The sequence below is a fragment of the Mirounga leonina genome, unplaced genomic scaffold (assembly GCF_011800145.1).
Source record: "Mirounga leonina isolate KUSES-001 unplaced genomic scaffold, KU_Mleo_1.0 Mir_418, whole genome shotgun sequence".
Lineage (NCBI taxonomy): Eukaryota > Metazoa > Chordata > Mammalia > Carnivora > Phocidae > Mirounga > Mirounga leonina.
In genome coordinates, this window is record NW_023270739.1 from 6,397,916 (window position 1) to 6,423,329 (window position 25,414).

General features: G+C 51.1%; 1 protein-coding gene across 2 annotated transcripts; it reads left to right on the forward strand.

Annotated features, from left to right (window-relative positions):
- The first annotated feature begins 11,256 nt into the window (after window positions 1–11,256).
- Window positions 11,257–23,251, forward strand: DNAL4 (dynein axonemal light chain 4). 2 transcript variants are annotated; one of them, XM_034987493.1, is made up of 5 exons: window positions 11,275–11,356; window positions 15,269–15,328; window positions 18,976–19,185; window positions 20,796–20,879; window positions 22,164–23,251. In XM_034987493.1, the coding sequence occupies exons 3-5, from the start codon at window positions 19,117–19,119 to the stop codon at window positions 22,326–22,328; spliced, it is 318 nt and encodes a 105-aa protein (XP_034843384.1). In that variant the 5' UTR covers window positions 11,275–11,356; window positions 15,269–15,328; window positions 18,976–19,116; the 3' UTR covers window positions 22,329–23,251. The 2 variants fall into 2 exon arrangements, with proteins under 2 accessions (XP_034843383.1, XP_034843384.1); XM_034987492.1 differs by lacking the exon at window positions 15,269–15,328 and having other exon boundaries at window positions 11,257–11,356.
- Window positions 23,252–25,414: the final 2,163 nt, after the last annotated feature.

Below are 25,414 nucleotides of genomic sequence, written 5' to 3' on the forward strand. Positions count from 1 at the left end.
AGCACCTTGCCCGGAGCAGACTGGAGAAAGGGTCCCCTCCCAAAGATGCGATCATTCTCTTCCCCTCTGTCCCAGCTGCCTGCCACCCCAAACCCCACCTCACCCCTGCTGGGTGGGGAAGGGGCTCTCGTGGGCCCAGGCTGAGCAGTGAGTGAGCACATCCAGCTGTCTGACACTGTGAAATTAGTGCACCCGCCCCCCCCCCGCCTAATTTTGTACATAAAGTGACATGAGATGCAACGTGTGTGTGTATGTGTATGAGATATGTCCTGGGTTTTGTTACTTTTTTGTTTTTTTAAATTTGAATGTTCAAAATAAACAATGTTTACTCTGAGGCTCTTCTTGCAAGGGTGAAGTTAGCCTGGGGGGTGCGGGGCAGGAAGGGGACGGCTACCTAGGGCAGGGCAGCAGAAAAAGACAGGAGGCGCCGCTTGGTGCCCCGTAGCCTCACCACTTTGGCCTCTCAGCTGATTGTTCTGCCAGCTCCCAGGCGCAGACATACCCCATTCCCCAGGATTTATGCAGGAAGGATGTAAAGAACACAAGTCCCACATGGAAAGTGTCCCAGTTCTGATAACTGGGTTTTGGCCTCATTCCCAACACCCCATCCCTACCTCGTGCCCCAGTTCTGGGAACCAGGTCCTTGACTTGTTCCCTGAGACCCAGTCTGCCTGAGTCACTTGCCTGGACCCCCAGAGTGTCACCTCCCTTGGGCCCTAGAGGCGATGGGGTAGGAGAGAGGGAGGGACACTGTTGTATTTCAACCTGTCCCTGCTCCACAGTCTACCTGGACCCCTCTGACTTGTTTGGCCTCTAGGTTGGACTCTTTGATAGTGTCAGGGTCTGCTACCCCCACCCACCCCTGCAGCAGCTGCCCTACCCCCGGGAGGTCTTGATCTGGTCCCCAGTCCTCCCTGTCCACACCATCTTAGGGGCACATCCTCTGCCATCCCATCAATACTGTTACTGCTCGTAGTTGGACCGTGTCCAACTTTCACAGACAGCCCCTATGAAAAGGCCAGGGGGCCCGCGGGTCAGGGGGTCACACCTGTAGGACAGGCCTTCCAGAATTTTCCAAAGCTTCCCAAACTTCCCACCTAAGTGAACTCACCCCATGAAGACCAGGGGGTATAGCTAGCTGGAAGCAGCACTTGAAACAAGAAAACCATATCTGAAGTCTACTGAGTTATCCGAAAACTTCGTGTGCTTTCTTCCTTCTCCAAAATGAACCCAGATTTGTTTTATTTTTTATTTTTTTTAAGATTTTATTTATTTATTTGAGACAGAGAGAATGAGAGAGAGAGCACATGAGAGGGGGGAGGGTCAGAGGGAGAAGCAGGCTCCCTGCCGAGCAGGGAGCCCGATGCGGGACTCGATCCAGGGACTCCAGGATCATGACCTGAGCCGAAAGCAGTCGCTTAACCAACTGAGCCACCCAGGCGCCCTCCCAGATTTGTTTTAAAATACTGCCTTTGATTACTTACCACGGAGCAAAATTAAGCTGCAGGCAATACACTTCGTTTATCCTCTCTCGCACTGATTTACTTACAAACACCCTCTCCCTCTGTCCCATCAGCTGGCAATGTCCAACCCTGGTTTAATCCCTACCATCCACCGGCTTCATGTCAGCACCTGCCCAGCTGAACCCTGATGCAGAAGAGCACAGGGCTCTGATGTGTGTTGACTCTCATTTCAAATTCATGGCCAGAGATCTCCAAGGGGCATTTCTGCCTGCCCTACAATCTTAGCACTTGCCTTGTATGAGGGCTTGCTCTCCAAATAGCTAAAAATCAGACCCTCTCCCTCCTCAGACCTCCTAGAGCCTCTCCACCCCCCTTCCCACCCCCTCAAGGGTGACCTTACCCCACAGTCCATTGAGGAAACAAAACGATCATCACCTCACCAAGTTTGTCTACAAACCTGCACATTCTCCAGCTGCCCTCCAGCCACTCAGCGCAAACCGTCCCTGCTCCTACCAGAGGACCTTGTGTACTGGACCCCATCCCCCCACCTCCCCAAGAACATCTCTCCCGAGTCACCAACTTCTCCTTGTCAACTTTATCATTCCAACAGGCTTGCGATGATGCCCTTGTATCTCCTCACACCAAATCTCCCCACCCCAAGCCAATACACGCCTCAAGGCGTCACTCTTTCTCTGCTCCTATCACTGCAAGACTTCTTGAAAAAGCAGGTGTGGCAGGGTCCCCAAGACCACCCTCAGGTTTGATGAGTCACTGGAAGGACTCACAGGACTCTGAAAAGTTCTTCTCATGGTCACGGTTTGTTACGGCGAACAGACACAGAGGAAAAAGGCACATAGGGCAGAGTCCAGGAGAGACCAGGAGCGAGCTTCCAGGTGTCCCTTCTGGGGTGGGGGGAGTCATGGACAATGCTTCATCCTCCCAGCAGGGATGTGTGACACCTGTGCAGAAAATCATCATCCAGGGAAGCGTACCTGAGCCTTGGTGTCCTGGGCTTGTCACAGGGTCAGTCACGTAGGCATGAAGCACCTGTGTGGGCCTTAACTACTCAGTCTCCAGCCCCGACACCCAGAGGTCAAACTGACACAGGGTGACCCAGGGCCTCAGGCAAAAAAAAAAAAAAAAAGCAGGTGTTTTCCATAAGTCTCTGATATGGCCCAAGGTATACAAAGACACCCTTATCAGGCAGGATATTTGAAGGGCTCAGAAGTTATCTACCAACCACCGGTCAAGGCCCAGTCTTTTCTTTGGAATGGGCAGGGTTTGAGCACCCTAAGCCGGCTGAGTTAACCCTTTACTGCACAAGGGGTCCATAGTCTTTGCCACACCCTCCCTCTCTCATTCACATCTTCTCCAGTTCCCACTCGGCCACGGCGCCCACGGCTTGCCGAGATCACTCTCGTCAAGGCCAAGAGTGACCTCCACATTCATTATGAAACTTCATGGCCAGGCCCCAGTACTCATCTGAGTTGAGCTCCCAGCTGCACTGACACCTAGTTAACCACTCCTTCCTTCTCTTAAGATTTCCTTCTCTTGCCTTTCAAAACACAGCTTCCCCAGTTTTCCTTCCATTTCAATGGTTTGGCCTGTATGTAGCACAATCAAAGCACTGATGTCTGGGCCTCACCCCTGGCGTCTGAGACAGCAGGACTGGGGTGTGGCCTGACATTCAGCATTTCTAACAAGTGCTAGGTGATGGCTGTGGCCACTGGTCCCTGGGACCATACTTTGAGAACCACTGCTTGACTTCACTGGCTGCTCCTTCTCAGGCTCCTTCCAATTCCTCCTTATCTCCCCAACCTCTAAATCTGCAGGACCCCAGGCCACAGCCCTGCTACTCTTTATTCTTTGTATTTAGACACTCTCCCTAGGAAATCTCATCCAGGCTCATGGCTTTAGCTATCATCTGATGATTTTCAAACCATGACTATTTGCCTGATAGGAGTCTCAGTACTAATATATCCAAAACTCCTGATCCCCCTCGACTTCTGCCCCACCCTTCCATTTAATAAACAGGCTCATGATCCACCAGTTGTTCAAATCAGAAATGCAAGAATTATCATTGATTTCCCTCTTTCTCTTGCATTATCTGTCTTCTGACTCCACCACTAACACGGATCTCCAGCCTGCTCACTCCTCTCCACTTCTGCTACCGCTCTGTCCAAACCACCATCGTCTCTGAATTGTACTCCTGCAACAGCCTCTCTCAAAATCCATTCTCTATACAATACCCAGCGTGATCGTGTTGCAATCAAAATATGTCTTCCCCTTCACAGAACTCTCCGAAGCGTGCCAATACACTTAGAATGAAATCCATACCCTCACCCTGATTTACAAAGCCCTGTGTGATCTGACCCCCTCCCACCTCTCGGGTCTCATGCATTACCTCTCTCCCTTTCTCCCATTATGCTCTGGGACGCACAGGCCTCCCTCTGTTCCCCCAGCCTGCCAGATCTGGGGAGACTGCATATGTTCCCTCAGCTGGAAGGCACCATCCCCTAGTTCTCAGGGGACATGCTCCTTCCTGTCATTCAGGTCTCAGCTTGTCATGAACAATCGCAGATGTTTTGCTGACCCCTCAGCCTTAAGTCGCTGCCTGGTCACTCTCCACCACTTGCTCAGTCCTCTCCCCCATGACCCCAGAATTGGCAACTGAGCCCTACCAATTCATCCTGGACCCAAGGCTGTCGGGGTCACCTGCTCTATCATCCTCTTTAACCCTTTCCACAGCACGTACTCTTTTTGATAATGATCTTGTTTACTTACTTTTAATTGTGGATCACCCAGAGTGTCAGCCCCGTGAGAGAAGGGACTGTATTTGTCTTTCCCACCACAGCGTGTATCCAGCATCTGGCAGAGTAGGGATTACTATGTATTCGCTGAATACTAATAACTGATCTGTATTAAGTGCTTACTATGCACCAGACATTTGCTGCTCTGATCTCTTGACACATACTAATTTATTTAACCCTGGGAAGGAAGTACTGCTGGAAAATAGGCACAGAAAGATGAAGTGCTTGTCCAAGGTCATCCACCTGGGAAGTGGCAACACTGAGATATTAATCCCTCCTGCCTCCAGAATAATCACTCAATGGCTGCACTATATGATCTGTGATTTTGGATTCTCCTTAGCTCCTCAGGGATATCAAACACTGGTTTGAGAAACAAAGGCTGATGTAGAAGATTTCTGTTGCAGATTAATTCTTCCCCTGCGAAAAGCTAGAAAAACCAAACGCCACATCTGAAACTTCCAGGCATCAGAGAAGCATCAAGAGAGGTGAGAGATAAGTTAACCAGATCCTATGGAGAACAGAAGCTCAGAGAAGTGAGCCTGACTTTGGGGGCTACAGTTTTCCTCTTGAGGCACCTGCCCACTTACAACAAATGCCTAAGTTGAGCAGAGAGCAATAGTTGAGCAGCTGGTTAATAGGTTCAAGAAATTGTATGACAAATAAAGGTAAAGATTCCAGCTAAAAATTGGAGTTCAAGATAAGGGGCTCTAGGTAAATGACCCAGACTCTCAGCGAGACCCTAAAAGGTTACACTCTGAGAGAAGGGTAAATTGGAAATATTCCAGCCCTCCAAAGATGGAATCCCAGCTTCCAATCCTCTCATTCACTGATTGAATTAAGGTGTCTGCTCTTTCACCAACGTCTTGCCAAAAGCAAAAGTAAATTCTCTCTGGAGGAAGGATAACATCATCCAAACTCACATTACATTTTTGATACACAAGGTTTGGCATCATCAGACATATCTGGAAACAAAACTGAATGACTAAAAATCAAGAGGGAAAAAAGTTTTTTAAAGGCCAATAGACCTACGCATATGATAAAATTGCATGAAACTAAATACACACACACACACACACTCGAGTACAAGTAAAATGGGAAATCTGAATATGATTGCATCAATGTCAATATCCTGGTTGTGATATTCTCCTATAGTTTTGCAGGATGCTACCATTGGTGGTAAATGGATAAAGGATGCATATGATCTCTCTGTATTACTTCTTACAACAGAATGTGAATCTATAATTATCTCAAAATTAAAAGTTTAATTTTGAAAAGATCTCTTTAGGAAATCCATATGGTGGAGTTGTGAAACATAGACCTGAAAATAATTATGGTTAATATATTTAAGGATTTAGATGACAAATAGAATTTCAACAGAGAACTGTAAACTATGAAAAATAATGAAATGAAGTTCCCAGAGCTGAAAAATACATGAACTGAACTCATGAACTCAATAAATAAGTCTAACAGCAGGTTAGACACACCTGAAGAAGGAATTGTGAACTCTATTAATAGAGATCTCAAAAGAAATAAGCCAGAGTAAAAACTGAGGGAAAAGAATAGAAAGTACTGGGGCGGGGCGGGGGGGGGCGGGGACGGAAAGCATAAGATTAATAAGGGACATGGTGAAAAAGTCTTACAAGTAAGGAGCCCCAGAAGGGGAGAGAGAAAATAAGGCAGAAAGAGTATTTGAATTAACATCTGAAGATTTGCCCAAAACCGTTGAAAGACATGAAGCCACAGATTTAAGAATCTCAGGGAACACCAAGCATGAAAAATGCAAAGAAAGCCACAACTAGGACTTTGATGGTGAAACAGATGTAAAATAAAAGACAAAAAGAAAAATCTTCCAAGGTCCCACAGAAAAGTGATGCATTACCTTCCAAGGCCAGAATAACAACTACCTTCTCAATAGAAGGAATGGAAAAAGGAGGACAATAAAATGATGATAGCTTCAAAGTGTTGAAATAACCACCATTCCAGAATTCCCTATTCATGGAAAACTTCAAAAATAAAGATGGTGTAAAGATGTTTTCAGACAAAGAAAACAGAGCATATTCGTCACCAATGGGTTTTGTTACCAACAGAGCTTCTCTGGAGGACAGACTAAAGGAAATTGTTTAGGAAAAGGGAAAATGGTCCGGAGAGGAAGCATGGAAATTCACAACAGAAAGGCCATGCAGGTGGATAAATCTAAGTTAATAACAAGCAAAAAAATAATAATAGTAACAATTATCTCCTGTGAGGTTTAAAATTCATGATAACAACAGAATAAAAGGTGGGAAGAGGTAAATGCAGTTAAAATGTTCTAATTTCCTTGCATTGTCCTGAATGTACTAAAAGTATTCATTTTATATTAGACTTTAATACGTCTAGGGTCAACATTTTATTTTCCCGGGGTAACTGCTAAAAGGATTGTAAAAGATTATGTAACTAACAAGTTCAATAAAAGAAAAAATAGAATAATAAAAACAATTCAAAAGAAGGCTTAACAAGGAAAGAAAAAAGGAACACAAAAAGGGTAGAGTAAATAGAAAATGAATAGTGTGTTGATTGCTTTAAACCTAAATGTAATCTAAGTGGGTTATTACATTAAATATTAAAAGAGAAATATGCTAATAAAAATATTAATCTTGTCAAACTGGTTATATGACAGGTTGAAATTTAAAAGATAGAAAAATATGTATTGACACAGCTTCATAATATATAAAGTAAAAACTGACAGAGCCAAAAGGTGAATTTGACAAATCCACAATTGTAGTGGGATATTGTAACACACTTCTCTCAATAATTTATAAAGCTAGCAGACAAAAAGTTCAGTATGAGTATAGAAAATTTGTACAAAATGATTAACAAACTTGACCTAACAGAGCAACTACAGAATAGATATTCTTTTCAATTACATGGGGGAAAATTTACCCAAACTGACCACAGGAGGTAGAATAATGGTCCCCCAAATATGTCTATATTCTGATCCCCAGAACCTGTAAATATGTTATATCACATGGCAAGGGGAAATAAGATTGCAGATGGAATTAAGGCTGCTAATCATATGACCAAGAGATAAGGAGATTAACCTGGATTATCTGGATGGACCCAATGTAATCACAAGATTCCTTAGATGTGAAAGGGGGATTGAAGAGCCAGGGTCAGAGGAATACAGAAAGTCTCTAGAAGCTGGAAAAGGGAAAGAAACAGTCTCACCTATAGCCTCAGGAAGAATGCAGCCCTGGGAACACTTTGCTTTTAGCCTGGTGAGACCCATCATGTCAGACTTCTGACTCCAGAACCATAAGGTAAATTTATGGGGCGTCTGGGTGGCTCAGTCAGTTAAGCGTCCAACTCTTGATCTCAGCTCAAGTCTTGATCTCAGGGTTGTGAGCTCACACCCCGCATTGGGCTCCGCACTGGGCGTGGAGCCTACTTTAAAAAAAAAAAAGATAATAAATTTATGTTGTTTAAAGTCACTATTTTTCCAATCTTTGTTACTTGCAGCTGATCCAACTGCTAACTGATTCCAGGGTGTGTCCCCATCAGCCATATTAAACAGCAGGAGCAGGAGCAGAACATGAAAGGGTGCAGCTGGAATATTGGCTGAATCTTGAGGATTGACAGGAGCTAAGTCTGAAGAAGTAGGGTGAGATCCTATCCACTTCATTCATTCATGAAACATTTACTAAGCACCTACTCTCTGCTAGATCCTGTATGTAACACAGAGCTGTAGAGATGACTAGGACAAGGTTCTTGCTCTCCAGGAGCTCACAGGGGAAGACAGAATTAAACCATGGAGAAGAGCAATGATAGGAGTAGGCACCAGAGGAGATGGGAGCACAGAGGTCTCTTTTGGTTGCCAGTGATGGAATCCCAGTGTGTACAACTTAGACCAAACGTGTATGGGCTCATATAGCCAAAAGGAGGAAGGCCAGAGAGAGAATGCAGCCAAGAGGGTATGTGAGCAAAGGCAAGGTGAGAAGCAGCTTGGAGAGTGTGGAGAGCCATGAGAGCCGGTGTAGCTGGGGTGCAGAGCACAGGGGAAGAAGCAGCAAAAAGAGATGGAGGTGCCCATGGGCCACACCAGGGGGAAGCCTCAAATGGCAGGTCATAGCATCTGGATGTCACCTGGCAGGTTATGGGGAACTGTGGAGAAAGGCAAGGAGCTGTTAAAGAGAGGAATGCAGTGGTGAAATTTGGGTTTTAGACACATCACATTGACTGTGACATGGAGAATGGATTGGAGAAGGGCAAGACTGCAGTCAGGGAGTCCTTTTAGAAAGCTGTTGCAATAATACAGATTGGATCATAGTGCTGTACACATGGGGAGTGCCATGAAGACAGCCAGAAGGGGTAATAGAGAAGAGCAATGACAGGAGTAGGCACCAGAGGAGATGGGAGCACAGAGGTCTGTAATCAGGACATGAGAATCAGAATCAGGAGGCTTTTGGTTGACTTGAGGTGGGCGATGACAGGGGGAAAGAAGTATGAAGGACACAATTCTCTGGTTTCTGATGGAAGCAACTTGGTGGTGCCATTTATTGAGATGGGGGATACAGGGAAAGCAAGTTGGAGGGAGATGATCAATTCAGTTTGGGACACATTGACATTGAAGGGCTTATGGGACATTCCGGTGGAGATGGTCAGGAGCAATTGGATATTTAGGTCTGGAGGTCCAGTGAGAAGCCTAATCTGGAGAGAGAAACACAAGAGCCATCAGAATCTAGGACATTGACAATGGAACCATGGGAGTAGATGAGATCCCCAAAGGACAAGACTTAAGGCAGCAATTCTCAACAAGATATGCATGGGGTGGCATAAGTCCCTGGGAGGGTTTGGAATCACCAGAGGGGCTTTCCCAAAGCGCCAACCTTCAATTTCAATAAATACCCTAGGAAGTGTGACCAAGGGAAACTCTTGCTGACGAGGATGTGACCTAGGGTATAGGAAGAAATTTGAGACCCTTGGTAAGAAGAAAATAGAGTCAAGGTGGGCACAGAGAGCAAAGGAAAAAGGAGCCAGAAAGGAAGAGAGGTTTGAGGAGATCCAGGAGAATGAGGTGCCCCAGATGACAGAGCAGTGACTCTCAACTGTGAGTGTGCACCAGGGGCACTTGTGACAAATACAGATTCCTGCCCTTCTCTATTCTGATGCCATGGGGCCCTAGAATCCGCATTGTAAAGAGTTCTGCAGGCACTATTTCTGGAGTAGAGAATTTCACGAAGACAGGTGTGGTTGACAGGCTTACACCAGCAGAGGTGATGGATCCAGCAAGACAAAGAGCTGTTGGATTCTGCTCTTCAGGAGGTCACCGGTAACCATGGAAGAGGTAATTTCGGTGGTGGCAGCGTGGGTGTGGAAGCCAGATTGCAGTGGGCTGAAGACTGAATAGGAGGTGAGAAATAGAAGACAGCAAACGTAGACCCCTTTTAGAAGTTTGGATGAGAGGCGGAGGCGAGAGCTTCATCCCCCTCAAAGGCCAACTTCCATCTCCTGGAGAAACTTGGCAAAGAGGATTGGGGAAATCTGGAGGCTGAGTCAGACATTCCATGGACCTTCAGAACGCACCAGGAAGGCAATTTGGGAATCGGCAAGGGCCGAGCACACCTCAAGCTGCCAAATTGCAAAACCAAACCCACTGTGCCCTCCTTCTGTCTACCCACTCCAAGTGCGTTCCACCATATTCACCGCCCAAGTGATCTTTCCATGACTCAGATCTGACTATCTTTCTGCCCTACTTGAAACTGTCCAACAGCTACTTTCCCCACTCTCACCCAAGAGAACAGGAAACACTCCCAGGGAATACCCAAGTACCTGACCTTGGCATTCAAAACCCTTCTGCCTCTGGTGATCCCTCCTTCCCTCTGCATCTTCACCCCCCACCCTCTTCACTGTCGCCTCCCACTGTATCACATTCACCTTGAACCCAGGCTTCATGGAGTCACTGGCAGTTCCCCAGTTAACTGTGCTCTCCCACCCTCATTAGCCTACTAGTCGTCTTAGACACAGCAAACTCAAATACCACCTCCTCTGAGAGTTAGTTACTCCCTCCTTGGAAAGAACCAGCACCTTGCCCACACCTGCACCAGAGTACAGGTAGAATAAAGACTTCTTAACTCTTTGTTGACACAGCTGTACCCTCACTGGACTGTGTCTTCTCTGGAACCAGGGTCATCTTACTCTTCTCTGAATGACCAGTATCTGGCCAGGGCTGAGTTCCCAGTAAGTGCCAGTGAACGTGAAGTGGGGTTTCATCATGATAATGTAAATGTTGAAATTATGAAGTCAACCCACTGACCCTTTGATCCACCAATCAAGTAATTGAATCTGCAGGTTCTTCTCTCTTCCCCCCTTTCCCTTTTCCCTAGCTGTACTAATACTTTCGGATTAATTTTCCCTCCTAAATGTAAGAAAAGGCGGGCTCTGGACAACTGTGTCTTTAAATTAGATGGTACAACATCTCCTATGGACTAGGAAGTCATATGAGGATATGCTACAGTGGAAAGAGCACCTGGTTCCACCTCAGGGAGTTTTACTTTGATTCTTTCCTTTAACACGTTTCTTAACCTCTCTGAACCTCAGTGTAGATGGGGTTACGAAAACCACTATCTAAAAAAATTGTGAGAATCTAGTGAAATACTCCTTGCAAAGCCTAGTTTTTGTAATGCTAGTTGTTATTAGGCTTCTGAGATCCTAATGAAGTAGTATCTCAGTGGCAGGACACCAACAGATTGCATATGTAATTTCAAATGGCTAAGAGAAGCGCCCAAGGTAATACCGCCCTTCAAAGTTTATTTCTCTAAAAGGCAAACTTCCTACCTGCCGGGCTCCTCAGGCCCACTTAAGACGACTATAACTGAAGCTCCGCCTCCCTAGCCTCTAGCCACGCCCTTTTCCTTACAAGCCTTGCGTTGTAGGGGCCTTTAATATTGATGGACACTTTTATTCACCAATAAAAAGTGAAATTCCCGTTAACGTCCGGTGAGGGGGCAGGACTTCCTTGTTGTTGCTAAGACACTCTTGTTTCGCTCCTTGACAACCCTGGCGGGGGTGCGCTAGCTGCGGCCCCGGCTCCGGCCCCCGCGGGAGCAGGTGAGGCCCCGGGGTGCGGCGGGCAGCCGGGCGGGGAGGGCCGGCCCGAAGCGGAGCCGAGAGGCGTCGCAGGGCGGGTGGGGCCTCGCCCAACGCGGAGGCCCCACCTCGTCTCCTCTGCGTGCTGGTCCCCAGCCCCAGGTCCTCCCAACCCCCACACTTCGGGGACCTGCGAACTCGGCCGTGATAGATTAGCGGTGGCGACTCTGCGGGCTGCTCCTTCCCGCACACACCCGTCCTGCTGCGCGGTCCCCCATCCTCCTCGACCCGACTCCCCCCAGGACCTTGATTACCCCCCTCCCCGCAACGTTTCGCGGAGTAATTCCCCACTCCCGCGGCTGGACGGGTGGTCGCCATCGCCTTGGCCCAAACCGCTTGACTTGGACAGTTGGTGACGTGCTAGGATTCCAGGCTGGTCAGCTCCTTCTTTGGGCCTCAGTTTCCCCATCTGTAAATAGAAGTTGGGTTGAATAATCTCTAAGGCCGCTTCGACTCTGCCGTTCTAGGATGTGATGCTTTGACCCAGCTATAGGCTTCCCTGAGGATGTACCCATGGGAGTTCCCGGGTGTAGTGAAAAGAACTTGGCAAACCTAATTTGGATTCTCAATTACGGGACCTTAGCAAGTTATCTAACCTCCCTGGGCTCCAGTCTGAGTGTATATGAAATCAGGATACAATAGGGCATCTCCTTGGGGGAATTCTGAGGATAATAGGAATTGAAGTATGAAGAGTCTAGTTCAGTGTGGATTTAGTATTTGTTACTGCACTTCCCCTGTCTCTTACTTCCCCACGCTCTCCCCCTCTGAGAAGTGTCACCAGTGCCTTTGGTGTCAGCCATCATTTCTTCATGTGACCCTCAAATCCAGATCTGCTCTGATCTTTCTCCTGGGCTTCCACGGTTAGGGATGCTTTGGGGCGGGGGTGAGGGTAGCGTGAGTTATTATTGCTCTGGTGGTTGGACTCAGTAGCTTCCCGTCTGTGCCCAATGATTCGGTGATAACCTCCTGACAAGACACCTCCATTTTTTTTTTAAAGATTTTATTTATTTGACAGAGAGAGACACAGCGAGAGAGGGAACACAAGCAGGGGGAGTGGGAGAGGGAGAAGCAGGCTTCCCGCAGAGCAGGGAGCCCGATGCGGGGCTCGATCCCAGGACCCTGGGATCATGACCTGAGGTGAAGGCAGACGCTTAACAACTGAGCCACCCAGGTGCCCCAAGACACCTCCATTTGCATGTCTCACCAGCCACTTAAACTCAGTAGTTCTAAAATCAAACTGGCGCACTTCTTTACCTGTCCCTCCGTTCTACCTGACTTGCCCTGTCTTTCTCAGTGGCGTGGCCATCCTCCCTCGCTCTGCTATGCCCCTCGCACTCAGGCGGTTGTCACTTTCCTTTGATTCTGCCTCCTTGAGGCCCTCACATCTGCTCCATTCCTGAAGCTACCATCTTGGCTCAAGTCTTTAAGTCTTTAATGCCTGTCACCTGAGCCAGTGCTCTAGCTTCCTAACTGGTGTCTCAACCTCCAGTCTTTTCTGTTTACCCAGCCCACCAGAATAATTATCTGAAAACAATGCAATGTCACCAACCCCCAAGAGACCTCCCAAGGGCTTCTTATTTCCCACTAAAAATATCCACACTTCTCAAGCCTAGATTTTAGAGCCCTTCTGTACTTCCACAGCCCAACCCCAGCATTTTTTCCCAGCCTTCTCTTTCCCTTCTCCTGTGCCAGGTTCTGTCCTTTAGCCAAATTGGACCGTTGGACTTTCCCAGAAAATGCTTTGAGCTTTCTGCTTGGATATCACTGTGTTTGTTCATCTCTCTGTCCAGTAGGTCTTCCTCACCTAGTCCACTTGCCAGGATTCCCACTCAAATTCTGCCCCCATCACCAACCTTTTCTTGCTGTCCTCTCCCCTGCCCCTTCCAGAATTCTCCTCCTCCCTGTGTCTGCATCTGCCTTGTGGCACGTACTGCGTTCTGCCATGATCCATAGTTAGTTCCTTGTGTATGTGTCTTGGTCTTTAAGATTGTAAGCTCCTTGAAAGCAGAGACTGTCTCTTGCTTATATGGAGTCGTTGAAAAGGCATAATCTTGGGCGCCTGGGTGGCTCAGTTGTTAAGCGTCTGCCTTCGGCTCAGGTCATGATCCCAGGGTCCTGGGATCGAGCCCTGCATCTGGCTCCCTGCTCAGCGGGAAGCCTGCTTCTCCCTCTCCCACTCCCCCTGCTTGTATTCCCTCTCTCGCTGTGTCTATCAAATAAATAAATAAAATCTTAAAAAAAAAAAAAGGCATAATCTTGAAGTCCTATATACCTGAGGGAATCCTAGCTCCTCCATTTGTTAGCTGGGTAGAATGTCACTTTCCTTTTCTCAGCCATCATGGTCATCAGAAAATTAAGGATTAAATAGCACCTGTCTAACAGAGTTATTGGGGGTGGTGGACAGTAAATAAGATCCTGTATGTAGGACACCCATCCTGTTGCCTTGCTCAAGGTCAGTGTTCAATAAATATTGAATGGATTTGATAGATCCTCTCCCTTCCCAGGGGGCAAATGAAATATAATTTAACCACAATATAGATATCTGATGGGCTTCTGCCATGTGCCAGACACTGGTCTTTGCGCTCTGGGGCATCTACAGGAGAATAGTTAAGTCCTTCAGCCTCAGGTGATTGATTGGCTGGACTCACGACACACTGCTAAGTCGTGACTGGTTATGAGATGTCACCAGTAATTAGCAATTGTGAATGATAAAAACCATAATCAGTGCTAACTCCAATTTATTTCTGTAATAATGTCATTCTTAGTCCCTTACGTTCAAATCTGTTCTCTTGAGTGGGAAAGGGGGGGGGTGGGAAACTGCGTAATTCACTGTCTGTGGGAAGCATCTGTTCTTGTGTAGAGCTAATAGCTGTGATGGTTATGACTTTTTGCTGTACTTTGTAGCTTGACAAACATGTTTGGTACTTCATCCAAATTTGGGTATGTTGGTGAGGGGGTACCACGTGAGTCAATATTGTTTATTATATCAGGTTACACATAAAGAAAATGTCTTGATCTCTTCATCTCTCCATCTCTCTTCCTCCTTTGTCTTCCCCCCCTCTGCTTAGTCTAAGGCACAGCAAAAGTGTTCACTGGACCTCAGTAAAATGAGGAAAAAATAAGGGCAGTGTTAAAAACACCACCAACAGCAGCAACTTCCTGTGTGTGTATGTGCGCACATGCATGCATGCGTGTGTGAAAGGTAACAGTCTTTTCCGAGGACTTTTATTCTGCAACCATCTCCTTCTAACTATTAAAACCTTCCCTTATAATAGATAATGTATTTAATGCTCTTGCTTAGCATAATTTAAAAACGCAGTCCTGCGTTTGCTTCCCCCTTTCCAAGCTGATCTGTGAAATCCAGATCTTCCGTGGTGTTTCCTGACCTCACCACCGTCTTGGATGAATGGCCCCAGGCCCTTAGGCTCCTCTCTCCTCCCCTTGCCAGCTTTGCTCTGTGTTTGCCAGAAGGCAGAGGGTAGACATGGCTGGGAAAGGTGGGAGGATGACCGAGGTACACAAGTATGTATCCTGGACATGGCTGGAAGCAGGTGTGCCTGGACAGGTGGCTGGACTGGGAGATGCTGAGAATTGAAGCTATTTGCATTTCTGTCTGTCTCCTACTTGCTTGTGACTGGGGAAAAGGCCTAGAAGGTAGAATTAGAAGAGTAGGTGTGGGTTTGGATCCCGGCTCTGTCATTGCTGGCTGTGTACCTTTGGGCGAGCCCCAAAACCTCTCTGAGCCCCAGGTGCCTCATCTGAGAACGGAGAGTGGATGCTGCCCCCACAGGTTGTTATGGGGTGAGATGAAAGAATGAAGGTGAAAACCCAGTGTGCCCACACCACTAACGCTGGCCCCAACTTGGTCTACAGAATTTCCTTGGGGCTTTCATCCATCCATGCTAATACCGTGGTTTGCAGAGTGACAACTCAGTAAGTATTGGTTGGTTTGGCTGAATGTTTAGTGAGCTGGCATATGAAGAAAGACATTGCAGGTCCCCCTCCGAGTGCACCAGTAACAAGAGCTGACATTTACTGTGAGGTAGTCTATGCTCTATCCCAATTTCCAGATGAGAAAACTAAGGCTTAGAGAGAGAAACATTTGTCTGAGACTTGAGATGTGAATTTGGACCTGCCTGTGGAGCCTGCACCCAACCACCGCCCCGTCCTGCTCTGAGTGTGTCCTCCCATCTCTCGGATCCTGGGGCTGGTTACCAGGGGCGCCCCGAGGTCCACAGGCCAGGAGGGTTCTGGGCATTGAGTGGCTGGGGGCACCCCCAGAGGACTGGCAGACACTTTGGGCCTTATTTCCCAGAATTCCTTCATTTCTCCCCCATCCTCTAGCCCTCTTCAGGATTCTTCCGAAATGCTTCAGAAGCAAAACAATACCTTGTGACTGAGGTCAGTGTCACAGAAGAACAAGGCCCAGATAGCAGGACAGGGGCACTGGCTGTTCCAAGGCGATGACAGGAAGAGCCCTGTCTGTGCCCCCTGTTGCCTGGGGGAAGCCTCGCAGCAGACACAGGCGAGGCTGGGTAAAGCTCGCGGAGGCGCCCTTGGGCGGAGAGAGGGCGCGGCTGCCACCAGCTTGGTGCACCAGGACATCCTGGAACTGGTACCCAAGAGATTCAACGACCCTGGCCATGTGCACACTTGCATTATTAAAGGGCTCTCTTTTAGGCCTGATGGGACTTCTTTCTGGCCTGGAGCTATCAGGCACACGCTCATTTGCATGGAAGATTGATAAGGTTATTAAAACCTCTGGGTCTGCTATTTTTGGTAGCGTTCTTCCAGCCGGGTTCTAAATCACGGCTGAATGACTATAGCTGGACTATAACGATACAGCATCATAAAAGATTCTCCTGCCTTTCTGTATTTGGAAGCACATCATCTGTAACTGTTCCTTTTTATTCTCTAAGTCTCATCCCTTTTGGATCCCCAGAAGTACAGGTAGTGGTTAGGAAGAGCCATTTGCACTTGTGGTCCTTAATCAGCGTGCTTGAGTAATGTTGAAGCCCTGGCTAGTGGCAGGCGGCAGCGCAGTGAGAACCGTGTGCAGGGTTTTGCCATTTCCTAATGCTCACAGGCCTCTAATTGGTGCTCGCGGTGGATCTCTAAGAACGAGAAGATGGGTTTCTCCCATTTCACAGAGGAGGAAACCAAGGCTCAGGTGCAATTACTTGCCCAAGGCTACAAAGCAAGGGAGAGAGTAGAATTCACTTTGGTTATAGAACAGGCATTCAAGCCTAAATACTCTGCCTCATGGGTCTCCACAACCCCCCCTCCAAAAAATACCTGTCCCCGTGGCTCTTCCCCCTTTGTTCCTGAAGGATGGACTTTGGTAATACCTCTGGCCTCTTGAGTCCTGTTTCATCAGGATTCCATATTCTCGGGTCCACAGACTCTGAGCAGCCACAGCCCCTGCCCTCCCCCAGGGCAGGCATGTACACGCTCGCCTCTGGATTCTCTTCCAGGCCACTCCAGGCCAGCACTTGTGAGCCCCGAGGAGGAATTGGATCGAATTGAAATATTTAGGAGGAAGAGGCCCCAGCAGCTGCTGAGGGGGACCCAGTGTTCAGCATTTTCAGCTGAAAATCTGGGGAGGTCAACAAACCTTAAAGCCCTTAGCCTTTGATCATCACACCTGGATAACGTGGAGGGGGCGGCAAGCAAGTGGCCTTGGTGAAAACCAGGAGGACAGGATGGAATTGGAGATTGGCCTTCACATTAATGAGCAAAGACCAAAGGATTCATTGGATTTTGTGAAATAAGAAACACGAGCAGAAAGTACAATGAGGTGGTGCCTGGTCGTTTGCCAGCTTCCACATAGAGACAAAAATCGCTAATATCCGAGTGCTCCAGATGCCCAGACTTGATGAGCTAAGAGGAGCCGTGTAGAAATCAGGTGGTGGAGGCAGGTTCCAGCCTTGTGCGAGGGAGCCCACCCAATGCGGGGGGGGGGGGGGGGGGCTGCGGAAGGCTTCTGAGGCATCAGAGAGAGGGAGAAAATGGAGGGCACGGCCCGGAAAAAGTGCACAGAAAGCTCAGCGCTCGGCCACACGGGGGTTGAGTTCACGTCGGAACGGTGGTCACGTCAGGCCAGACATCAGACGTGTACTTCACAGGTGGCAGCTGGCTGGAGGCCGGTTTCGTGGGAGCCTCCCGTGCGTCGGCGCTGTGAGGAGGGCCCACGCCGGACACCAGCCCTGCTGCTCACCAGCTGAGGCCTCGGGCCGACGAAGTAACGGCTTCAGGCCTCCCCACGGGGTCGCTGCAGCAGCAGGGCCCTAGGGACCGGAAACCTAGCAGATGCCACTTGTCGTCACTGCCCGTTAGTTACTCTGCTAGGTGTCTTCCGGCTTTAGTAGCTGTGCCATGAAACAAACCTATTTGGAACTGTGAGACATGCTGGAGGAACGTTATCGGGTTGTATTTGTCCAGCACGGATGGTTTGTATGCATTTAGATCAGCACTTCTTTTTTTTAAATTTATTTTTGAGAGAGAGCACTTGAGCAGGAGCCGGGGGGACAGGCAGAGGGAGAAGCAGACTCCCCACTGAGCAGGCAGCCCGATGCGGGACTCGATCCCGGGACCCTGGGATCATGACCTGGGCCGAAGGCAGATGCTTAATGGACTGAGCCACCCAGGTGCCCTAGATCAGTACTTCTTCTGAGATGAAAAAGTCCTTTGAATTACAGGATAAATTGAATTGTAGAATAACGAGAGACACCAGGATTTCTAGCAATGCTCCCAGACATTTAGGATCCAGGCTTATCTCTTTAGGAAAAGTCCCATCTGTTATATATAACTAGATCTGAAAAGAAAAAAATCCAAACATATGTATTAGGCTTTATACCTTTCTGTTCATATGCACGCACATTCTCTCATGTATGTGGCCACGTGCCGGGCCCTGTGCTAACCGCTTTACATACATTGTCTCATCTGATCTCTTACAGCCCCAAGAGATAGATGGGACTTCCCCCCGTGTTACTGATGAGGCATCTGAGGCCCAAGGCCACGCTGCTGGTGAACAGTAGGACCAGCACTAATGCCCAGGCCTTACACCCTCTGACCAGCCAGATGGGACAGGGAGGTCGAAGCTGGGAGCCGGGCACGCCCAGGAGGACACGGAGCATCGCTGCTCCCGTTCCTTCCATAGATCAGGGACCTGTGGAAGGAGGTACTTGCTTGTCCATAAGTCCAGGATTATCAATCTTGACCTTGACATTTAACTTTCTAGCCACGTGTGCGGGGAAGTAAGGGCCACGCACATTAGTGTTCCTGCAGGGTTGCTGCGTTTGTTAATTGCCGGCTCAAGCTCCACCCTCGGCCTGGCCTGCCATCGCCGGTATTTGTCTTGATGATGACAGTGTGAGCTTACAGCAGCATACCAGTGTGTTCTTACAGGTCCCAGCAGCTCGTGTTGACTCATCCTCCCGTCTGTAGACTCGCTGGCCATTTGGAAAAGGATGTGGAGGAGTTAAGACGGGGAGGTGTCACACTGTCAGTGAGACATTTCTAATTTGTGATGTATAGGTTTAAAGCCAACTCTTTCTCCTGGTTTTTCCTGTTTTCTACAGCACCCCTTGAGGAAAGACATTTTCTGCTCCCACCCAGTTGGCAGGGCCTGCTTCCTAAATCTCCCAAGGTGTCTTCACTGCCAGTGCCTGCGCCTCCTGAAAGCCCCACTCTCTCCCTCCAGTGGCCACAGTGGAAGGATCATGGGAGAAACAGAAGGGAAGAAAGAGGAGGCTGATTATAAGCGACTGCAGACCTTCCCTCTGGTCAGGGTAAGCCGCAGGGGAGGGCAGCAGGGCGGCCAGCAGGAGCTCGTTCCCTGCAGGAGAGCAGAAGGAGGAAGTGAGGGGCTCTGCGGGCTCAGATCTAGAGGTCTGGGAGTCGACAGCGCTTCAGTCCATCATCCATTCTTTCATTCGACAAGTCTTTCCTTAGGCCACCTACTACGTGTTGGGCACTGTTCTAGGCACTGTGGACGTAGCAGTGAACAACAGAGGCCCAGGCCACATGAAAGAGAGGCTTAAGGAACATAACTCAGGTAATTAGTGCTATAAAGAAAAATAAAACAGGTGTATGGGGCTAGAGAGGAGAGGTTAGCTTCTGGAAAGAGTTCTCTGATCTCTGACTTGAATAAAGTTGGGGAGATAGCCTTGTGGATGTCTGGGGAAGAACATTTGAAGCAGGGGAAACGGCGAGCACAGAAAACCCGAGGTGAGTGAGCTCCGAGTTTTGGAGGAACAGTAAGATCGGAGTGCGGAGATGGGTGGCGGGACGTGAGGGCCAGAATGACAGCCAGCCAGACCTCACAGGCGGGCCAGGCACCCCGACAGACATGGTGACAAACAAGGATTCTGTCCTGAGTTCAAAGGCAAACAGTGGATGTTTTAAACAGAGGAGTAATGTGATCCATTTGATGTTTCTAAAAGCTCACTCCAGCTGTTGTAAGGAGAATGGATTTTAGGGGACCAGAGTGGAAGTGGGGAGACCAATGAGGATGCTACTTCAGGGGCCCAGAGAGATGAAGGGGTGGCTGGGTCCAGGTCATGGCATGGAGGTAGACATGGTCACACTCAGGACAGATCTTGAAGGTCAAGACAGTAGAACTCACTGGTGCCTTAGGTGCCAGGTACAAGGGCACACGATAGTCAAGATAACTCCCAGGGTTGGTTTTTTCCAGAACTTAGGAGAGAAAATGGAAGGAAGTTGGAGGAAGAGCAGGCTTGTGGGGAAAGTCGAGTTATCTTTTGGACATCTCAGTGAGCTTGTCAAGTAGACGGTTGCATGTAGGAGTCTGGAGCCCCCAAAAGAGGTTATCACTGGGAATGAAAATGTGGGAGCCCTCCCCGTGTAGAAGATAGATCCACAGGACAGGCTGGGATCTGCTGGAGAGGAGATTGCTGGAGAAGCCAGAGGGCGGAGACTAAGCCCAGGACCACCCTGCAGTCGGGGGGGCTGGGGGGGGGCGGTGCCAGCAAAGTGGACAAGAAAGAGCAGCCAGAGACAGGAAAAGCCAGAAGCCATTGAGAGCGGCTGAGCTCTCTCTCCAGGCTTTTGGGGTGACATCCAGCTGTGTTCTGCGGCCGCTTCTAAACTGTTTCCGTAACCGGCATCCTCTCCTGCCCGGGCCAGCCTGCTTCCCCGGGGCTGCTGGCTGGAACGCGATGCTGATGAAGCTTCATGCCCTTGCAGGGGGGCCCGGCTGTGAGAGCCTGCTTGGTTCCACTGGATTCCACGCCCCGAGTCCGGAGATGAGTCACCTCTCTGGGCTGCACCAGAGCAGCTCCCCAGTGTCCGTGCCTTAAGCTTGGAACAGAGAGGCCAGCCCAGAAGGCCGGGTCACGGGCTAAGCCTCTCTCTGTTTGTCCCCCTGCCCTGTCTCTAGCACTCGGACATGCCAGAGGAGATGCGAGTGGAGACCATGGAGCTATGTGTCACGGCCTGTGAGAAATTCTCCAACAACAACGAGGTATTGCCATCAGTAGAGGTGGCCTCTTGTGCCTTTGGTGACCCCCGTGGGTGAACCAGGCGGCCCCCATCCCACATCCAGCTCCAAAGAGTCCTGCTGGGACGACTAGCGCCTTCCTTGGAAGCGTTTGAAGCCCGAGGAAGGCCAGGAAGAGAAGGGGCTGGTGCTGTCTCCGGGCACTGGTCTGCTGGTCGCGCCCAGCCCTGGAGGGCCCTCCGTGCCACCGCTGCCTCTGTTCCCCGTCTCAGGTGGCCTGCCCAATAGGCTACCTTTCCCCTTGGCTCCATCCCAGGGGAGAACAGGGCCCGGCCAGGCATTCATTCATGTATCCATTCATCCGTTCAGAAAAGATGTGAAATGCCATCTCTCGGGCCAGTCGCTGTTCTAGGTGCTGGGGCCGCGGCCAGTAGGCACTGACGCAGGAACGTCATTCATCAGTCTGGTGACGAGGGAGAAAGTCAGTAACGTGGCAGCCAGTGGGGAGGCAGACCCTGGCCAGCGAGAGCCTGGGCTTTGGGCCAACGAGACCCAAGTCCAAATGCTGTCTCCAGCCCTTGCTAGCTCTTTAACCTTGGACAAGCCATTTCCCGTCTCGGAGCCCCGGTGTCCTGGTCTGTAGTGGGGAGTCAGGTGCTGCGTCCTTGCTGGGCGCTGGTGAGGACGTGTGTGCTGAGGCAGTCCGGGCCAGCCGCCTGGCACACTCGTGGTGCTCAGCACGCACCTGAGTGTGGGACTCACCCTCCGAGGCTGGGTCCCCTGCCCCTCCCTAGACTTCTTCGAAAAGGCCAGCACAGGAAGGAGTGGGGGCTGTTGCCCTAACTGAGGGAAGCAGTCCAGCTTCTCTTGCGGGAGCCCCCCAAACCCATTAGGGAAAAGCCTTTCTGTCCCCTGAAGATAAAGCTGACAGCTCGCGGTGAGGATAACCGCAAAGGGTCTGCGGACTGCTGTCAGGCGCGTCGCTGCGCGTCACTGCGGCCCGAGCACCGCCTGGCGCTGCGAGTGCCAGAGACACGCTAAGTGGCAGGGCCAGAGCTCGGACCCAGGTCTGCTGCCCCCCCCCGTTGGTATCTTCTGGACAGCTGGGGTCACGTCTGTCCTTCCATCCCTGTGTACTAGCCCCCTGGCAGCGTGGGGGTGGGGGGCAGTGTGGAAACCCTTCCTGAAGGTTCCGGGAGCAGGAGAACAACAGGAGGGCAACAGGCTCCTCTCTTGCCAAGATTCCCAGAGAGGGGGTTGACTCGTGCGCCCTCTCTCCCCACCTGACGAGCGTCCTCTTCTTCCCAGAGCGCTGCCAAGATGATCAAGGAGACAATGGATAAGAAGTTCGGCTCCTCCTGGCACGTGGTCATCGGCGAGGGCTTTGGGTTTGAGATCACACATGAGGTGAAGAACCTCCTGTACCTGTACTTCGGGGGGACCCTGGCTGTGTGTGTCTGGAAGTGCTCCTGACGCCGTCCCCACCCCGGCCCCGGCCCCACAGGGCCTCTTCCTGCCACCCCGTGGGGCTGGGGAGCAGCCCCAGGCAGGTCGTGGTGTGTCAGAGGAGAGTCTGGGGTCTTTCCTTTGGCCCTTTCCTACGAGTCTCTGAGCCACGCCCAGTGTGTGAGCGAGTGGACCCGTCTTCCCCCAGGCCCCCAGCGTGTGAACAGGAGAGCAGGCTGTGGTCTTGATGCAGGGGAGGGGTGGGAAATGTGACAGGGTAGGAGGGCGGGAAGGTGGTATTCTTCTCCCCAGGACATGCCAGCCCCAAGGCTGCTGTCCCCTTGCCTCCCGGGAGCCCCCTGCCCGACCACTCCCAGGACTGCTGGCAGGGGTCCACTATCCTGGTCTTCAGTGACCGTAGGCAGATGGCCCCACGAGGAGCCTGTCCTCTCAGGGGACACTGGCAGCGTCTCCCCTTGTCCTCTGGAGAAGTGGTGGCCCCCTCCGGAAGCCCCTTCCCCAATCGGATCCCAGGCTGAACAAACCACTGCATCTCATTGGGCCAATTGCTCCCTAGTCCCCAGCTTTGGTGTGAGGACCCTGCAGCCTCCCCCCCCCTCACCTCTGGCCACATGAACCTTTTGTACCGCCTCCACCGCGCGCACTCAGTACCCCGGGCAGAGGGGGTGGGCGTCACTGAGCCTCCGGCGAGGCTCCCGGGCCAGGAGTGCACTCACCATGAGGCTTGTTTCGGCAGGGAATCCTGGCCTGCCGGCCACTGCTCATCAGGGACCGCATGCTAATTTGTACTTCTTATCTCTGCTGGGTTTTCTATATTCTTTTTTGAGCGTGGGGAGAAGGGTTTTAGTAGAAGGGCGAATCCTATTTTACACAGCGGTCTTATTTATATAAATGTCTTGGTTTTTACAATTAAAGTGACCAAAAACAGACCTCCATCTACAGCCTCTTGAGGTTTGGGGGGGGGGAGGGGCAGGGGGAGGGGAGGATGGGCTCAGGATCCCCAGGCTGTGGTGGGTCCCGGAGCCCAGGGAGTCTTCTGGCTGAATGGCAAGGCTGCTGGAACCTGGGCCCAGGCACAGCCCCGCTCGCCTGGGCCCTGCCCCCTCACCAGTGCGTCCCAGGGAGGGGCTGCAGGCCGTTGCTGGGTCCACGCGGACACCGATTGAGACACCCTCGGTGGCCAGACTGAGGTGCCATAGCCATAAAGATGCTTTCAGCTTCACATAATGGAGTTTTAGTTCGAAGGTGTTCATTCAACGGCTGTTGAGGGCCAGGCCCCGGGGGCAGGGACACAAAGATGGAAAAGCCACAGACCCTGCCCTTCGTGCGCTCACGGTCTGGTGAGGTCTGGTGCGGAGGAACATTTGACCCCAGTTGTTTCAGCTGGACAGGAAAAGTGATGTGACCAAAGATAGGCCAGGGCCCTCCAGGAGGAGGAAGGGGTGCCTCCATGCCCAGCCGGGGCAATGGGGGTGACCTCTGATGGCTGAGGCATGAAAGCAGCTCTTGAATGGGGAGGGGGCTTCCCTGGGGGAGGGGCTGCCCCAGGCCAAGAGGCGGTGGGAGTGAAGATTCAGGAGGCAGAAGTGAGTTGGGGATGAGGGGGGCACACTGTGCGACTGTGAAGCCCCTTCCGCTCAGGGGCTGGCCGCTCAATTCAAGTCTCAGACCCTAAAATGCTGGGCAGAGCTGGGGCAGTCTGTCCTTCCCCGCAGCCTACGTGCCCCCTGCCCACGGGGCCTTCCTGAGATGGCCCACCTAGGACACTCAGGCCAGGGAGTCTCGGCGCCTGGCCCAGCCGCAACCGCGCCCTTCCAAGGCTGAGTCCACTTGTAACCAGATGTGTCAATAGGTGTCCTGGATGGCGTGGCTTCAGGCCACTCGGGTGCGCTCAAAGACCAGTGCACCTGCGCAGGGAGACTGGCGCCGTCGGGTCCCTCGTGGACGTAAGTGCTTGCTGAGTTGGTGCCCTGTGGGGTCCTGACCTGAGTGCAGTGGGGCGCACAAGAACTGGAAGTCGAGGTCCCCCCAAAGGCCTGGAGGGGGGACTGGACTCTCCTCAAGGCTGGAGAGACTGGGGGCACACAGAGAGGAGTGACAGGAGAGGGGGTGCCGAGGCCTGGAATAGCTATGGTTTATTAACCGCCTGCTTTGCGTCTGTTCTCTCCTTTAATCTGCCACCCGAGGCTGCGAAACAGGGAGGCTGGCTCAGCCTGCAAGCGAGGCGGCGGGGGTGGCATCTGGGAGCGTGGGCTTCTGAGGTCCTCCGATCTGGCTCAGGCCTGGCCCTGCTCTTCCTAACCTCTCTGTGCCTCGGTTGCTTTGTCTGCAGAATGGGCATAAGAAGCACCAGGCTCCTGAGGTCGTTGGGAGTCTCTGGGCCTGCCTCTGGAGCAGGTGACGCCCCAGGGCTGTGCTGTCAGTGTCTTCCCAGCTGACACCCAGCCCTTCAGGATGGGGTGGAGCCTCGGCGAGATGGGGCTAGCAAGGGGCTGGCCCGCACAGGCCTGTGATACAGTGGGGCTCCTTGGGTCCAGGCAGAGGACCCTCTCCCCGCTTGCCACCCCGCTCCCGCTCCCACAGAAGGTCTAGTCACTGTTGGGCCAGGTCAGGTGACCGGGCACCATGGCAGCTGTGTCTCCGCCAGCATGGTCACCCCGACCTTCCCCACAGGGCCCTCCCCACTCCTGGCCAGTGGTTCAACAAGCATCCGTGGACAGGAGCTGAAGAGGAGAGGGAGATAATGAAGGACGCACCATCCTTGGCAGTGAATGGCTTGAGGTCTGTTGAGGAGGACAGACCCAGAAGAGAAAAGCAGATGCTTTGAAGTCATCCACGAGGAGGAGAGAGGGGGCAGGGTTCACGGAAATATGGGGTTCAGAAAAGGAGCAACTCACTGCCCAGGGCACGGGGTGGGGAAGCTTCCAGAGGAGGTGGCATTGAGCTAGGCCCTGGCATTTTCCAGGGGTGGGGAGGCAGGGGCAAGGTGCCATCGGCTGAGGGAGCAGCATGTAGCTACACGGGGGCCCGAGGACACTGCTGAGATGCTCTGGGAAGTGGGGCAGTTGGACTGGAGTTGACCAAAGGGCAAG

Excerpts from the sequence above, each read along its gene's own strand:
- DNAL4 (XM_034987492.1), top strand. The coding sequence starts at position 19,117 with ATGGGAGAAACAGAAGGGAAGAAAGAGGAGGCTGATTATAAGCGACTG. Across the intron at positions 19,186-20,795 it reads AGACCTTCCCTCTGGTCAGG|CACTCGGACATGCCAGAGGA; the intron begins GTAAGCCGCAGG and ends CCCTGTCTCTAG. Across the intron at positions 20,880-22,163 it reads AATTCTCCAACAACAACGAG|AGCGCTGCCAAGATGATCAA; the intron begins GTATTGCCATCA and ends TCTTCTTCCCAG.